Genomic DNA, 18339 nt, shown 5'->3' with positions numbered 1-18339 from the left:
TCTCTCTTTCTCTCTTTCTCTCTCTCTCTCACACACACATACACATCAATAAACTACCAAGTCTTAAGATGTAGTTTCCCTTTTTCTCCATCTCAATTATGTATATGTGTTTTAATCATTATAGTTACATAAAAAACAAAAAGCAAAAACAGAAGGCTAGACTGTAAACTGCTCCAGAATACATTCATATGAAAAATAAACACTGTACAGTCCTGGGCCTAAAGCTGTCATAGGCCCAGGGGTGGCAGGACCATTCCTAGATCTGGGCCTGTCGCTTCTCAGGCACGGGAGACACACAGGTCATTAAGCGCGGAGCTCCCATCCCGCAGGCTTACATCAGAAGGCCGACAGATCTCGGGCTTCATTCCATTGTTCCACCGGGTAAAGACCAAAGGGGCTGGGAATAGTAGGGCTTGGTCTGGCTTTTAGGCCACCTGGAGGTAGTTCTTCTTAGAGAGAGAGGGAGATGTGAGCGAGCCACAAGAGAGAACAGATCTTCTGAGTTTATAGACTCACCTACTTATTTCCTGAAATTGAGTTTTCCTGAATTGCGAAGTAGTTTGCAAAGTACCACTGGCGGATTCATTAAACAGGCTTAACTAAAAACAAAAAAAAGTGAAGGGGTTTGAACCTAACAACCCAGGAGCTAACGAGTGGATTGGATTGGATTACAGGCATCTCGAACAGTGATCCACAGTGCAGACATCACTTTCCAGATGCTGGAGGACTGGAGGAACGTGGACCTCAACAGCATCACCAAGCAAACCCTTTATACCATGGAGGACTCTCGCGATGAGCACCGGAAACTCATCATCCAGTGTAAGCTGTTCCACCACGGTTGTGTGTTTTTTTCTTTCTTTTAAACAGAAAGAAAGGAAAAGTATCTTGGGAAATATTTAAGTGGCATTCCCACCCTGTCCTCCCCGCTTTTATTATTTCTGTTGAATGGGTTGGCCCAGATGAGGGGGCTAATTGATTTAAGAGGACACGTGTCAACCCTGCAGGAGAAAATGGGTCCCGGTGCAACCGGGCAGCACACAGTGTCGTGCAAAAAGCTTCACGTGTGGCCTTCAGTGCCAGGCATATTTCTATAGGTGGCATAAAAAAAAAAATGAGAATAAAAATTTGCTGTCTCGGTGTACATCAGCTGGATAGGCTGCCTGTTTTTTAGTGCGGGCCACATGAGTCAACGCGCCTAACGGCAGGTGAACTTTTTGATGACATCAACGTTTGAGCAGGGGACTGATGGGGATATACTTCTGTGAACATCTCTCTGTATCCCTGTGGACAACGACTGCAGGAATACTGCTCTATTACCCCGGTGTGGTCCGAGTGTTCTTGGGAGTGGAGGACAGGAGAGGGCCAGAGACCATCACGAGCACACCTCTGCTCTTTCTCAAACGCCCATCACAGCCTGCTGTCCAGGGCAGCCCGCAGCCCGGGGGGACTCTGGACCAGGGGTTTACTGGCTCCTTCCTTCCTGAGCTCAGCCGTCCTTTGTCATGCCGTTGGAGGAAAGGGAACATGAGAGCGGGAAGGGTGTCCGCACGCCCCCCGTCAGCTCTCGGAAAGGCTGGTGCTGAGCGGATCCAGAGGTGGGAGGCTATGGCAGCTGCTGCACCCTTACCGTCTGAATGGGTGCTGGCAGGGACATTGTTCGGGAAGCTGCAGAGTGGCTGTCCCCCTGAGAAGGAGGCGGGGGGGTCTCTTCTTCTGAGAGCCTCCGGCCCCTCAGGTTTCCAGTATATGACTTCTAGCTGTTGTCTTGAGGGAAAACTTTCTTCAGCCTGTCTAAGCACATGGTGCTTATAAACGAGTAACATTCCCTAAGATGGCCCTGTTAGAGACCTCTTTTCCCAAGCAAAGGGAGCAGCTGAAATGTTGGACCATGCGGGCCTTCCCTGGGGCTTCTTTCCTCCTCAACCCCAGGGTTCCTGTGAGGCTCCTATCTCTTCCTCTGTGCAGCCCCCAGCCTGCTTTCCCGTGAAGGATTTCATAGATCATCACTAAAATAATATTTCAGCTTACAGACCTGCCTAGTCTATGTCGGGTCCTGTGTCAAACTCACCGCACGCATGATCTCATTTAATCACCACCTCAGCTCCCATGAGCAAGATTCTTTAGCCTCAGAGAGTTGGTGAACCTTACCCCAAGTCTCGTCTCAGCATCACCACCGTGCACTAGTGCTGTCACTTTGTGGGGGAGCAGAGGAGACAAAAATAACAAGACGTGGGCACATTTCAGAGGTTCTGGGATCCTCCAAGTTCTTACCGCCATGTTTCCTGTTTTCCCTACTCCCGGCTAGACGGCCAATAGAAAGCATGGCTGCGAGTACCCTAACGGCACTAGCTGGACCTCTGATGCCTGTGTCCCCAGAGCCTCACATCAGGCCGGGCATGGAGGAGGTGACAGTAATGTCTATGCCAGAGAGAACGGATGAACGGAAACCGAGAACACCCAGCTTCCTAGTTCTGCTAACTGTTCCGAGCAGCATCACACTAAGCTCTCTTCTGCCCTCGGCTCCTTTGCGTGGGGAAGGAAAATGTGACCCCGACTCATAGGAAAAAAAATACAATCACCGTTGCTTGCTTCAGGGACCAGGCTCTGAGCCTTTGCTGGGGCACCGTGGAGGTCACCGATGCCTCCAGACTAGATGTTGGCCTCATGACACTCACAGTCTAGGGGCTGTCGTAAGGCGGAGCGAGGCTGTCCATGTAAAGCACTGAGAAGAGTTCCTGGCACGCAGCAGGCACCGGAGAAATGTTAGCGGTCAGCACCTTCATTGCCACCGCCGCCGTCATTCTCACTGACCGAATCACAGCAGCTGAGACACAGTGTGACGAAGAGTGAAGGAACAAGAAATTCAGAGGCCTGCGTTCCGGTCCCTGCTCTGTCACTAGCTCACCCCCTGACTCCGAGTGGGTCATTTCATCTCTTTAAGACATAGCTTCCTCGTCTGTAAAATGGGGCAGATCAACTTCATGGGCGTCGAAAGCCCTTTCTCAGTCCAACGCGCTGTGAGCTTCTGGACCCTGGAGCTGACCTCTTGTAGCAGCCAACCACTAAGTAAAATAGGGCGAATTGGCCAGTTCAGTGAAATGGGAGGACAAAAACCGCTCAAATGAAAATATAGAAATGTGCGGGTCTGGAATTGTGGTTTGGCTTATTGAGCTCCACGTACGAAAACTCAAAAAAATGTCATGGAAAGAGATGTTTCAAACTGGAGGTCACCACAGCCATGTTCCCGTTTTCCACAGAGCTCCGCCGATCACAAAGTACTTTCCCGATTCAGTTACCCGACTCGCGACTAAAGACAGGTCGTAAGGTGGTACGATTATCCCCCCCTTTCACTAATGCGGAAACTGAGGGCGCAGGGGTTGTTTCCTTGATTCCACAAATATTTATTAAACATCTCCATCTCCTGCACGCTGAGCAGTGAGAGTCTAGTTAGGCTACCTGCCTGATAGAGCTGTGGTTCAGAAACGTTTGAATGATGAAGTGTGCCCACTCGCAGGGCAGAGCGCAGGAGGGCAACGATGCCTCTGGCCATCCATGCAAGCTCACACGCACTGAACCACAGCTACGGCACGGGGAACGCGCCAGCTAAGACAGATATCAGACAGGGGACACACACACACACACACACACACACGCACACACACACACACACGCACACACCCACCCTAACTATATCACAGTGTTATGAGTGATATAATGGAGAATACGGAAAATAAACTGCTATGAAATGACAGAGGAGCGAGCAGTTCCACTGGCAGAAGGCACAGGAAGAGTCAGAAAGGATCTCGCACGAGGGTCATTCCAGCTGGGCCACGAAAATCCAAACAGTCCAAGCAGAGGGACCTGCCTGAGGAAAGCAGGACTCGGGGGGCATGGCAAGGAACGTGGGCTGGCCAGGGTTTCAAGTGTTCACAGACGTGGAGGACAATCCTGGAAAGGTAATTCGGGGTACATTTTCTAAATTCTTGAATGCCCTGCTCAGACTTTGGAGATCCGTTTTCTTCAGTTTTTCTCCTTTGTTCTCTTAAGATGCACCTCTGTCTAAACACAAGTGCAGTGATGCGTGGGTTGTCCTTTGTTTGGCAGTGTATCAGGAGTTTGACCACCTCCTGGAGGAGCAGTCTCCCATCGAGTCCTACATCGAGTGGCTGGACACCATGGTGGACCGCTGTGTTGTGAAGGTTGGTGAGCTGGGGTAGGAGGGCAGCCCTGGGTACGGCAGCCCATCACTGACCTCTGCGACACCTGTACAGTTCAGAGGCTCATGGTGAGCTACCTGAGTATTCCTCAGCAGCCACGCAGCCCTAGGGTTCTGCGGCGTGGCCTGGGCCGCCTCAGGAGGGGGCGGGTTGCAGGAGGCAGCGTCTCTTTTACCTGTGAAGTAAGTACCTAAGGGCCTTGACAAAAGATTTCATTTTTTAAAGTGTACTTCTGCTGCTAAAAAACAAAAAGTTGAGAACCACCGCTCCATACTGCGAACTTGGAGTCCTTCCATAAGCCTTCCTGTCGTTTCTCAAAGGCAGGAATAAATGAAAGGTCAAGTCAACCCCTGTTAAAGTTGTTCGCTTTCTTGTAGGTGGCAGCGAAGAGACAAGGGTCCCTGAAGAAAGTGGCCCAGCAGTTCCTCCTGATGTGGTCCTGTTTCGGCACGAGGGTGATCCGGGACATGACCTTGCACAGTGCCCCCAGCTTTGGTAAGGCCACGCCAGGCCCTCCCCACACCCACCCAAACACGTTATCTTTGGGCTCTGTGTGTTGGGGTCACTTCTCGGAGTTGGCGACGGTCTTACATGCTGTCTCTGAGACCACAGGGATGTCACCCTGAAATGTATGTGTTCTCGGGGTGAGGCGGGACGCAGTACTGTTAGGACTTTCGGGGAGAGAGACGGCATTGCGTGCTCAAGGCGTGCAGTGTACAAATCTGAAAATGAGAAGTTAGCACACAGTATTTGCGTTCAGACAGGAATAAATAGCAGTGGTTGTGCTCCGCTTTTGCCCGATGTCCCCAGAGATCTTCCTTCTACAGAACCATTTTGCAGGATTTCATCGTGTGCACCTCCCAAGACTGGGCACTTGAAGAAGCCTCTGAGTTCAAACATTTGCAGATGGCTTGATTGGCATTCCAGCGATGGGCAGAGCTTTTTCAAGTTTTCTTCGAAAACGTGCCCCGGTCTAATCCCTAGAAGATTTTCGCGTTCATTTTCCTTTTGTTTTACTGACGCCTTGGGTTTCCTTCACGTTCCTCAAGTCCTCATCTGCTGTTTTCCAGTGTACTGGGACTTGAAATCTCTGCCCAGAGGTGCTTATAACAATCTCCTAACCACCCACTTGGGGTGATCGCTATGGACACAGTTTTGCTTCCGTCGGAAAGAATGGAGTGTGCATTGAGTCCAGGTCACCATTAGCAACGTGAGGTGGGACTTTAAGGCATTATCCAGGCATCTGAAAACTCAAAACACTTGGGCCTCAAGTTTCTAGGCATTTCGGTAAAGGGCTGTTGGTAAATTTTCTGGGTAATTGCTTTAGTTCTCTATTTTACTTTGCGAGGAGAGATGTGGTTTCGTTTCTCATTATCTCCAATTAAGTCAATCAGCTCTGGGTTTTGCTCTGGGTTTAATTTGACACTTTTCCATCTAGCTTTTTACGGTCTTGTCACTGTTTTCCAGTTGTGCTATACAAGCCAGTGAATATGTGGTGGGACACAGAAGGCACTATTTTTTTTCTAAACGGCTCTGTCCATGAAAGACTGTGTTTACCCAGTCGGAGAAGCGTTTTGTTGTGGACTTCTTTCATCTCAGCACTGGGAAGTTCTCCGAACCTGCCCGCACCGTGAGCTGTACATGGCGACGTGCTGGTGACTGCTACCTGGGCAGCGCCATCGGGCATGGCATTTTGATGACTTGCAGCTCAGCATAGTTTACTGTTAGCACATGTTACCTCTGGCTCTGGGAAAATCATTCATGCGTAACTGCTTTCAGTTAAGCAGATGGTTGAAAAATATTTGAGATTTTTCTCGGTTTCAGAATCAAAGGATCGACAACATCCCTCACATAGACACACGCCCACACAGCAAACATCTTTTGCTTGCTTTATCCCTTATTCTTCAATTTGCTGATTCGTAAACTGACGTCAGGTATGTTATTAGGTACCCTTCATTAGACAGAGAAAGTAACTCCGCAATATTCTCGGAAATGCATTTGTTTTTACTAAGTTAACAGTCCATGCGATAAAGGCTGTTTGGACAGAACAATTAGGATTCGATGAATGGGTTGAATTTATTACTGAGAAATACTGTGTCTTAAAATGTGTTTACTTCTTCCGAACCACACGCAGTTTTAGAACTGTGGCACAAATGGTCGCAGGTCTTTTGGAAAAGGAAGAGATATTAACCGAATTTCACTTTGACAGTATTTTTCGGCCTTAAACGTGTTGAAATAATACCTGTTTCCAAGTCTACTTAGCAAACTGTCTGAAATGGTCTTGCTCATCTGACTCATTGTTGAGTTCTGCAGCTTGGGGTGACAGGCAAGTTGAAAGAATTTGCGGCGGACAAAAGCCCAGCTCCCCCTTTCTGCCTGTATGTGTCAAAGACACAGTTGGTGGTTGTGTTTGGGTCATGTGTTCCCTGGATAAAAACAGCTAATTAGGAAAAAGCCCTCTGTTCGCTGGCCCCCTCCCCCAGCCACAGGGGCCGGCTCTATATATCTCATAACTCCCACACGATCCTTGTCGCTCTGAATGGCGCGGGGTTTGCGTGTCAGCTTAGCGGGCTGCCCGTTACAATGACTGTGTGGAATATGACAATGATCCCATGGGGGACTCTATCACCTCTTCCCAGAACAGCCTCTTTCAAAGGCAGTTGACTCCTTTCTTCTCTTTAATTCCTTTTCACTCTTTTCTCCCTAATTCCTTTTCACTGAAAGAGCCTATGCTGTGAACTAAAGTAGCCAGACTTTCTGTCTTTGCTGTAAGCAGCAGTTTCTAGTAAAATTAGTCAGCAAAGGTAGGCTAGCAGACAATGAACTTTTAGTCCCAGTAAAGCTGAGGAAATTAGTTTTCATTAAAAAACAAACAAACAAACAAACAAACCCTATTTTCAGGTAACTGCTCTGATTTCGGTTCAAAGGATACCTGGATCCCAAGTCAGCACAGGTGCCTTTGCCTTTTCACTCGGGGTTTTCACCAGTCGCCCCTTATTTCACTGTTGGGAACATCTGGAAGGCGACAATCGTTCTCAGAAATACTCTGGCATAAAACAGTTTGAAGAACAGCCCTGGGTTTGACAGCTAAGGGCGCAGGACTGCGTATTCATGCCCCGAGTTTTCACTTTTTCACACTCTTGTTTTCTGGCCTAGCACCAAATCAAAGTTCACTCACTTGGGCACAGCCGGGGAGGCCACGCGGGAGTGGTTCTATAAGCAGCTGCCAGACCCGGTGGCCATGACCGAGCCTTCCAGACTGCTTCTCTATGCTTAGACGTACGTCCTGGCCTAGCTCTCTTACCCAGAACCTGCTAAGTTGCACGATCTTGACATTAGAAGTGTCACTCAGGCCCCCGCCGGACACTAGGAAGCAGGAAAGGAAGCAGAGACCCGGAGAGGAGAGGGGACTTGCCCGTGGACACACAGCAAACTGAGCTGAGCTCCTCCTGGAATCCTATTCATGCCAGAGCTCGTGTTCTTTCTGCTCTGTCACACTGCCAACGCCGCTGCTAACTTTCTCCAGTTGAATACTACTAATAAAAAAGTTACATTTAGTGAGGGCCTAGTATATACTAGACATAATATTAGGCACTTTCTGATTTAATTCTCACATCCACCTGCGAGATCCCCTATTCCTGCCTTTAATATAATAGATGAGGAAGCCAAAGTAGAACGTGAAGCAAAGGCAAGATGATAATAATCGTTATAACAGATGTTTAGGAAGCACATACTACCATTTAATTCTCCGATTAACTCTGCAAAGCAGACAGTAGGTACCTTTCTACAGAGATAGAAAGGGAGCTTGGAGAGTTTCTTACTCAAGATTAATATGGCAAATGGTGATGTATTTCAAAATCAAATCTACCTGACCACAAAACCCATGCTTTTTCAGTGACCACAATTCAGACAAATGCCCTGGCTCAGATGCATGGCACAAAAAGACTAGACAAATTTGTTAAATCCTCATTGATGTTTTTTTTTTTTTAATACATTTTGATGTATTTAAAAAAGTTTAAGCTATGAGAGAAAAGAACAATAATTAGATTATCAAGAGATGCCAGAAGACAATGGAATAATATCTTTTAAGTGTTGAAAACACAGAACTGTCAGCCATTATTCAAGAGTGAGGGCAAAGTAAAGACATTCAGTTCCACAAAGACTAAGAGAATTTGCTACCCATTAGAACTTCATTTAAAAAACAAAAGATTAAAGGATGCATTCAGCAAGAAGAAAAGCCACAGCTAACGTCTGGAATACACGAAACAACAATGTACTGGTTACTTTTGCTGTGTAACAAATTATTCCAAAGCTGAGAGGCTTAAAACAGTCATTTTATTATGTTTATGGGTTCTGGGAGTCAGGAATCTGGACAGGGCACAGAAGGGATGGCTTGTCTCTGCTCTGTGAGGTCTGGGACCTCGGATGGGAAGACCAAAAAGGCTGGTCGTGAATCAACAGCTGGAGACTAGAATCACCTGGAGGCTTCTTCACTCCCATGTCTGGTGCCTGGACTGGGATGACTTGACAACTAGGATGACAGGGCAAAGGTGGCTTCAAGTCGCCCTTCCATGGGGCTTAGTTTCCTCATGGCGTGGTGGCCTCTGACCAGCTAAACTTTTCACATGGTGAGAGCTCAGGGCTCCACATGTGAGTATTCTGAGACGGAAGCCACAGAGCCTTTGATGATGCCATCTCAGAAAGTAAACAGTCACTGCCTCCACACTTTGTGGGCCAAAGCAGTCGCAAGTCTATCAAGACTGAGGGAGGTGTGTAGACCCCCAATTCTCCAGGGAAGAAATGTCAAAGAACTTGAGGGCCCTGTTTTAAGATGAGAGAAATTTAAAAACATGTCAATACATTCAATTAATTATTCGACTTAAAAACTACATTTTGTGTCTTTAAAAAAGGTAAAACTAAATTCTAGGAAACAAAACCACATGGGGTGGTAGGAAGAGAATCTGCAAGGAATAGTTACAGCATGCTAAGGTCTTGGAACACTAAATAGACTTGACAAAAATTAGAGCTTGGATTTCATAAATGTATAGGATATATGTTAATAAAGGAAGGGATCACCATGAAGAAATAGAATCATAATTTACTGGGGAAAAATGGAAAGATATGAGAAGTTAAGATGTGGCAAGAATTGAGAAGATAAAAGAAGCATAGAATAATGATAGTAAACTAAAAACACAAACTTGGAAGCTAGTAAAAAGGTCAAATAATAATCACAGTAATGAGAAAGTCTCTTCCTTTAACAAATATCTGGCATAAATATTTTTACAGGCACCTTCACATAAAATTTAAGACACATAAAATCCTTAGTTTATGAAACCGAATATAAAACCATGAAAATCAATGTTTCAGAGAATAAAAACAAAAGGAAAGTTATATAACTCATTTTATGAAGCTAATATCTCAGTTTCAAAATCTCTGAAGAATAGTAAAGGAAAAGAAAATTGTGGCTCAACCACACATAAATACAGATTGAAAAATTCTAAATAAAATACTAGCTGATCAAATCCAGTGGCAAGTTTTTAAAAATCAAGAATTCAGGTAGGATTCTAATTAGCATACTGCATTCACAGATTAAAAGAGAAAAATCATATGATCATTTCTATGTGATACAATTCAATTCTCAAGTATGATTTCAAAAAGACTCCTAGTAAACTAGTAATACAAGAGAATTTACTTAATATGTTAAAGGACATCCAAAAATCTGCAAAAACTATCATACTATATGGTGAAACTTTAGGAGTTTTCCCATTCAAGTTATGAATAAGATAAGAATGGCTTCTAACATTATTTCTAATAAATATTGACTGGAGGTTCTAGCCAATGCAATAAGAAAAGGAAATGAAATATAAGAATTGCAAAGGAATACACAATGTTCTCTATCTATTGATGTTATGATGACAAAGAAAAGGAAATCTACAAACTAACAGAACAAATAAAAGATTCAGCCAGGCTACTGAATTCAGCTTTCTAAAAAGTCATTGACATTCTTAGCACTAACTGGACTCTAACTAGAAAAAAAAGTTACACACACACACACACACACACAATCTCACATTACATATATACATGTATGTATATACATATAATTTATAATAGAACAAACTAAAAGTTACCTACAGAATAACTGTAACAAAATTGTACGAAGATCTTCAAGGAGAAATATTTAAAATATCAATGAAATATGGCATGTTCATATTCAGAAAAGCTCAACATCGATAGATGTTCTCTTCAAATTAATACATAAATTCAGTGGAATTCCAGTTTACTTCTTTTCCTTTGATTTTGACAACCTGATGTTAAAATTCATATGGAAAAGCAAAAAACCAAGATAGTAAAGTCATTTTGAAGGTAACGAAGAGCAAGGTGTAGGGTTTTGCTTCCCTGGTATTCAGGTTTACCATGGAATAAGGCAGCGAGGCGTTCTAACAGTGTTAGACAAGTAGAGTGATGAACAGAACAGTGTTGTTCAAGACAGACTGACACGAAACTTGCCTTCTCATCAGATCCTTGTCTATAAAACAAGAGGTCTGTATAGATGCTTTATGTGATAGAGACGGCATTAAAAACCAGTGGGAAAAAATCAGTGGATAGAGGACCTGGGACAAGCATTTTAGGCAAATAAAATAAAATTACACCCCTTCCTTACATCTTCTGAAAAGAAACATCTAAATGGAAAAAAAAATAAAAGACCTAGAAACTTTTGGAAGAAAATGTGGAATAATATCTTTACGATCTGGGAATAGGAAATCATTTCTTTAAAAAGACACAAAAAAGGACAAATCATAAAGAAAATATTGCCGAACTGGCTACATTGGGATTTTAAATTTGTTTCATGAGTACACCGTAAACAAAGGTTATGATAAAAGCCACAGAAAGGGGGAAGATATTTTGCAATCATATAACGAACAAAGGATTAATATCTAGGGTAAATAATAAGTCCCTCTAAATAACTTTTTAAAACACAAAAACCCCAATGGAAAAATGGGCAAAGAATATGAATAGGCAAGTCATAGAAGAGGAAATTCAAATGGACTATAATATGGAAAGATATATAATAACCTTTCTAGTAATTAGGATAATGCAAACTATGAAAAGAATACGATTTCACATTTTTCAGATTGGTGTATATTCTATTTAATTCACTACCAGTAGGAATGTAAAAAATCTGGGTGAGCAATTTGGCACACTATCCAGTAAGAATGAAGACGCAGGTGTTCTTGGACCCAGCTATCCCACTTCTGGTCCTAGACACAAGGAAACAGGTTCAAAATATTTCATGAGAGCCAGTTTCCAAGAACGAAAAATTGTAGATAACCTAAATTCCATCAACAGAAGAATGGATTAAAAGAAAAAAAACTGTGGTATATTCAAACAGTGGCCCTGAAACTAGAGCTAGATGTGTGAAGGGCGTATTCCAAAGCAAGTTGTAGAATAATCTGTATGATAATCTATGCCACTTATATCAAGTTTGAAAACAGAAAATAACTTATTTATGGATACATGAATATATATAGTAAGAGAATGAAAATGCATATGAACAAATTCTAGATAGTGTTTACCTCTGAATGAACACAGGAAGCACGGAAAAGGGAATAAAGAAAGGGACACAGGGGCTTCATCTTTATCTTCGATTAAAAAATGATTCAAATATAGTAAAACGTTAAGATACTATAAAGGACGGTGGTGAATACACTGCCGTTCATTTTGAAATTCTCTACGCTTTTCTACGTTGAAATTTTTCATAAGGAAAAAGAAATGCTTTGATTCTATAACATAGGATTAATTACGTAACAAGAAAAATCTCCTGTCTCTCTCCTAATACTTTTTTTTTTGCATAACAGGCTCTGATGCTCACTCAATAGCTCTATGACTTCAGGCGAGTTATTTAGACCCGCTGAGCCTTCGTTTCCCAATGTACTAATTGAACGTAATAATAATAATACCTTCTTCATAGTGTTGTTGGAAAATTAAAAGGCCTTTAGCACAATGCATGTGATAAGCAGTCGGTGCTTGCTCATTTTGTTCACTCATCTAACAGATATTCACTGAGCCTCTACGTGCCTGGCACTGTCCTAGACACTGGGTATGCTGCAGTGGAAAAACAGATAAAAATCCCTGTGTTTACAGAGCATACAGTCTAGTAAAAAGAGGCACTGGGTAAAGATAAAAAAAGTTAAATATATAGAACAAATGATAGTAAGTGCTAAGAGAGAAATAAGGCAGGGGACGTCAGCTATGATCGCCTTTCTCCTGTCTGTTTTTTTCTTCCTCTCCCATCCCTCTTCCCCTCAACCTTACTTACACCACCCCTCTCCCTCTCCCTCTCCCTCTCCCTCTCCCGTTTATTTGCACTGCTCCCATGGCTATGACACCCTGGCACTGAACTGTTTGTTACCCAGTAATCTTAATGATTGATTTCTGCTTATTAAGGACACTGTAGCTTTTGTGGAGTCAGGGTGTGAGCTTTAAGTTTCCTTTCTATTCAGGGCACTTAGCACAATAGTAGGCTGGTCGAGGTTAGCTCTGCAGACTCCTGTTGTTTGACAGATGACTGAAAATTATCAGACCAATTGGGTAACCCATCAGAGCCACTAACGGGGAGAGCTTGAAGCCCCACAGAGACACTTCCCCTAGAGGGCTGGTCTCCCAGCCCAGCTCTGATGTTTCCTAACAGTGTGGTCTTAGGCAAATTTCCTCACCTCATCAGATCTTTGTTTCCTTGGCTATAACATAGGAGAGTCGTATAAGATGGTCTCTAAGGTGCCTGCTTGTGCTAACACTACTCGTTGAACCCCATTTTCATCATCTAGGGTTTTCCATTTTTCATACTGTTTCATATTATGTTTTCGTTGTTTCATATTATGTTTCTATCTTTGTTGACCTGGACTAACGTCTCAGCAAATATTTCTTCATTTTGGAGACCCTTTCCTTTTAAGCGTTTGGTGCTATCTTTCGACTTGACTTTATGAACAAGAGTCGTATCACAGGATCATAGCACGAGTTGCAAAACAATAATTAATAACAATTAACGACAGTTAGAGATAATAACAAGAATTACCATTTATTAAGCACCTAGTGTGTACTATTGCTAATTATGGTACTTCTGCAATATAGGTTTTACTGTCCCCCTTTCAGAGAGCCTTATTGCAGAATGACTGAAGAGCACAGTCATGGGTTCAAGTCCCAGTTCTGCCACTTAATAACTGTGTGATATCTGACGGTTACTTTACCACTCTTAAGCTTCAATCTCCTCCTTTGCAAAAGGAGAGTATCATTCATCCCAGACGGTTATAATGAGGCTTTAATGCAATAATAAATCTACAGTGGTTAAACATAGTGGCTGCCACAGGGCAAGGGCTCAATAAACAGCTTAATTTATTTTTAACATTTGCAAAGAGTAACTCATCAAGGTCCCAGTTACCAAGTGGCAGAACTGGATCTTGACTCCCGCTCAGTTACCCAAAGTGCTGTGCCTGCTCCGGGGCTTACAGGACCCATTTTGGGGAAGTAGAGGGAAAGTTTAGTTTTGGAGACTGCATCTCACAGTGACAGCAAAACCTGAAACTTGCTGAAATCCAAATGGGACTGAAAAACAGACACCACCCTAGGGATGGAGGAAGAATGAGGATAAATTGCAGGATGGGAGACTCTGGCCTGAGCCCTGTGGGTGCAGAGATCATGGAGACCGTGGCAGGCTCCATGGAGAAGGGATATAGGAATAGATGTGCATCACCTGCTGGGCATCCAGTGGCCTCAGAGTTAAGCCAAAGACTTTCCTCGGCAGCTTTCCTAGGCCAAAAGAATTAATCTAAGATGAAGGGGGGTGTGTGTGTACAGAAGCCAGGTGCAATTAAGGAGAAACTGATAAATTCCACCAAATTCCACCTGTCACCTTATTTCTGAGACTTGAAAGAGCACAGCTCACAACTCAAATTGCCTTTCTAGGGACCAAGTCTTTTGATGCCATCTGGCCTTATTTTCCCATCGGTGCTATGAGGAGATTGGACTAGGGGATCTGTAAGGAAATGGGAACAGGTCTTGGAGCTAGACCAAACTGAGGCAAATCTGTACTCAATTACTGACAGAGAGAGTCACTTCTTCATCTGTAAGAGAGGATAATACCACCTGTCTCAGTTCGTGGTAAGGATGAGACCTGTGCTAAGTATTAAGCAGAGTTTTTGGCACATAGTAAGTACTCAGCAAATGGTAATATGCGTAAGACAGAATCACAAGGAAAACAGGCCTATAAATAAGTAAACTAGAGGGTGTGGGCAAGGGGAAATTCTCTCTTTTCCCTCTTAGTTCTTCTGGCTGATCTAATAATCAAATTGACACGAGACAGATTAACAGGAGAAGATAACCAAACTTAATTATGTATATACACATGGGGTTCCGTAAGAATATGGGACCCAAAGACAAATCAGACAGTCGAGGCTTACATGCCTTCGTAAGCTAAGGAGAAAGGAAAGGGGGCTTGTGGTTGGGGACTTAAAAGGGCAGGAAGGCAATTCACGTGGAGATGGTAAAGCAAAGTTTTGGTACACAGATGTTTGCTGGGCCATCTTTAACAGTGGGACACAGAGAGGACTTCGATCAAAGGAGACTTGCTGGTTCCTCCCTATCACGTACTAGTTCATATTAAACTACGGTTATCTTACAGTAATAGCTCTCTTCCTGGAGCAGGTCCTCTATTCTCTACCTAAATTCTTTAAGGCAGTTGGGAGAAGGCCAAAGGTTCTTCCTGAGTCTTTCGTTTCTTAAAAATAATCAGCTTAAAGCAATATCACACACACAAAAAAAGGCATACATGGGGGTGGCAAATTCTGCTCCCCCTCAAGAGAACTAGGAAGCAGAGGTGAGCCTGCAGGGAGGTGGGTGAGTCTGGGATGTTCCATGGGACAGCAGAGTATCTCCATGGAGACATACCCTTGGGAGTCATTCTGGAGATGAAGGCTCTCTCTGACTCTGGCATTCAGGAAGCCCTGAGTTGAGCCCCTAGCATAAGTGGCTCGTTCCACTGTTCGTGGTGGTGTCATGCCATGAAAGTAAAGATGGTTTTGAAATAATGTATCATCTATTAATTTTTGTCATCTCCCACAAGTACTTGGCTTGCAAAATAGGAATAAAAATGCCTTCTTTACAGGGTGGTTGCAGAGATTAGAGAATATACGACTTTGAGCACAGCAACGCACATATTGGAAAATCTTTTTAAGTGTTCACATCCCTTCTTATGAAATAACCTACTAGCAATTGAAAATGGAGAGTACTACTTGAAAATGCCACATCTTTTCAGTTTAATACTTCTGAAAATCGTGTATTAAACAGAGGTCTCAGAAACATTTAAGGAATCAATGCAGTTGTTGCACATTTAAGTTTTCAGTTCTGTTTCTAGAATTATGTCGGGTCATTGGTAGATACATAAACCAGAAGGAAAAGTCGCTGCCATGGACATCCTGACCATGTAATCGGGGGACTAAGCTAAAATAAGCTTGTGGGAGAAATCAAACTAAAAGACACAATGTCCACAAATGCTGAACAAAGAGGGGAGGGGGCTCCACCAGAATGAGGCCGGTGCATATGTGGGAGCTCAGAAGCATTGGGACAGGTGGCTCAATAGGTGTCATATTGATAGATTGAGCAAGGAAAAGATCCACTTGCCATAAAGTGTTAATGACACCTTACACTAAGCATTCGGTTAGGCTGAGGACACAGCACAGAAGAGCAGATCATGACCATGAGCAGATCATAACTGAGTGGGGAGTGAGTCCTGAACAGATGTTTGGAACACGGGGCAGCAAGCGCTCTGACCAAGTACGCCAACATGACTTACCCTTCTGTTTGGATCCTTTCTCACTTTCTCGCCAGGGTCTTTTCACCTAATTCACTTGATGTTTGACGACTACGTGCTCTACCTGTTAGAATCCCTACACTGTCAGGAGCGGGCCAACGAGCTCATGCGCGCCATGAAGGGAGAAGGAAGCACCGGTAAGCCCGCCTTGCCCTGGGGACTGCCCCGCTTGGCACTTTGATTTGTATCCTTACTTCTGTGCTCTGAGTTTCTTCAGCCCTCTATCCTGAAGACTTTGTTATGGTGAGCAGGTCAAGTGGTGTGAAACCAGTAATGTCTCTTCTTTAGAGTGGACATACGTGCTTTTGGGAATTGTCTTGCATGCCATGGTGGTGATGGGAAACCATCGAAGGGTTTTAAGCAGAGGAGTGACGTGACACAGATTAGAAAGAATATTTCATTTTTTAAAAGTCCCTTAAACCAGTTGACCTTTGGTTCTAAGAACCATCCTTTCTCTACCCGTAGCAGAAGTCCGAGAAGAGATTATCCTGACGGATGCTGCCCCACCGACCCCTTCACCAGTGCCATCATTTTCTCCAGCAAAATCTGCCACGTCAGTGGAAGTGCCACCTCCCTCCTCCCCTGTCAGCAACCCATCCCCCGAGTACACCGGCCTCAGCACTACAGGTAATGAAAAGTCCCCCGAAGGCTTCGAGTGGCGAGTTGATGTTTAAAACAAGAGCTTTCTTGAAAATCATTCTTCCCTCAAGCTTCCCCCCACTCCCCCCACCAGGCCGACTTGCAATTATTCATTTATTCATTTGTACATATTCCTTATGCTTCTGTTTTCAAGTTGGCAGATTAAGTACATGATAAAATCTCCATCCCCCCCCCCCAAAAAAAAACCTAAGCCACTGAAGCTATTAAAATGATATAAAACATAAATTAAGACATGGCCATTCTTGAAAATGAGAAAGGGAGCTCTCTAAGACCCAGAAACCAAGAAAGTGGAGCAGACAGGAAGCCATATGTTAAGCCATGGCAACCGCAATCGAGACAGGAGAAATAAGGTACAAACCAATGCTTTCGGGTCCCCTAGAAAGGGGAGACTCCATCTGGTCAGAGGTCTCAAGGAAGACCTCACAAGGGCGGGGGATTTGAGCTGGGACTTGACTTCAGCTGACAAAGGTTTGGCAGAAGGGCCTTCGGGGCAGAGGACCGTGTGAGCACACGTGCAGGGGCCTTTTTGGAGACTGGTAAACTCGCGTTGAAATGGAGGAGGTCCGTGAAGGAGTTGTACAAGGATGGGAAGGTAAGATGGAGTCGCATCCGGGAGGATCTCGAATACCAAGACAAGGTTTGGAAATGGAAAACTGATGTTCCAGATAATAATAGCTCGTCGTTAATGTCCAGATGTTACTTTACGATATACAAAGGGTCTTCCCATAATCATCTCACTTGATATTCACAATAACCCTGCAAGGTAGATATCATTCCATTTATGGAGGAAAACTAAAAGGGCGGAAAGATTTAACGTCCTTGTCCTGGGTACCGTAGTCAATAGTAGACATAAATGAATACATTCACTCAGTTCAACAAATGCCCTTGCTCACGAGACTTGTAGAAATGATATATGTGGAATATTCATAAGTGTTAGCTAATACATAATAATAAATGGAGAATGCATGTGCGTCTGTAGCTCCCGATTATTTCACGCAGTTGCTGTGGGGATTGGATGAGGCAGGAAAGGCCAAAGTGCTTTAACAGTGAAGAGCTCTCCAGATAGAGGGGGATACCGGTATTAAGACCAGTAAAATGAGAGCTACAGCCACAAGTGTATAGGAGTTCAGAGGGAGAAGCAGTCACTTTCCTTCCCATCTGAACTCTGGCAGGCAGGAGGGGAGCCTTCGGGGGAGAGGGGAGACTCAAAGGCAACCTTAAGTGCCAGGAAGGTCGGGGCTAACAGGAGAGGAGTGGGCACACAGGGACCTAAGGCAGGGACAGCCTTCGGCCCAGTGGGCCCTGGGGTAGGGGTGGGGCAGACAGGTAGACCAGTCTTTGTGGAATGGATAGCCTGGTAAGACTGTGATCATTAATTCATTATCTTTCCATCCAAACCTGCTCTGCTATTCTCCCAGCTACCCATGTCCCGAATCTGGGAGTCAGCTTCAACTCTTCCTGCTCCCTCAACTCCTGTATTAGTTAGGATAGGCTAAGCTGCTGTATTGTAACAAATAGATCCAAACATGGATGGAGTTAACCCAATAGAAACCCTGTGTCATGCTTGCAAACAGTCCTGGCAGGGTGCTGTCAGGC

At 44.1% G+C, this 18339-nt stretch overlaps 1 protein-coding gene across 1 annotated transcript in view; it reads left to right on the top strand.

Annotated features, from left to right (window-relative positions):
* The window catches only part of RFX4 (regulatory factor X4), a 120881-nt gene that overhangs the window by 81296 nt on the left and 21246 nt on the right, over positions 1 to 18339 (top strand). The window contains 5 exon segments of the mRNA XM_006914517.1: positions 675 to 819; positions 4105 to 4199; positions 4595 to 4712; positions 16101 to 16220; positions 16549 to 16710. Coding sequence (XP_006914579.1) covers positions 675 to 819; positions 4105 to 4199; positions 4595 to 4712; positions 16101 to 16220; positions 16549 to 16710 — 640 coding nt within the window.

This window comes from Pteropus alecto, unplaced genomic scaffold, assembly GCF_000325575.1.
Source record: "Pteropus alecto unplaced genomic scaffold, ASM32557v1 scaffold94, whole genome shotgun sequence".
Lineage (NCBI taxonomy): Eukaryota > Metazoa > Chordata > Mammalia > Chiroptera > Pteropodidae > Pteropus > Pteropus alecto.
This window is presented reverse-complemented; position numbering and strand designations above follow the sequence as displayed.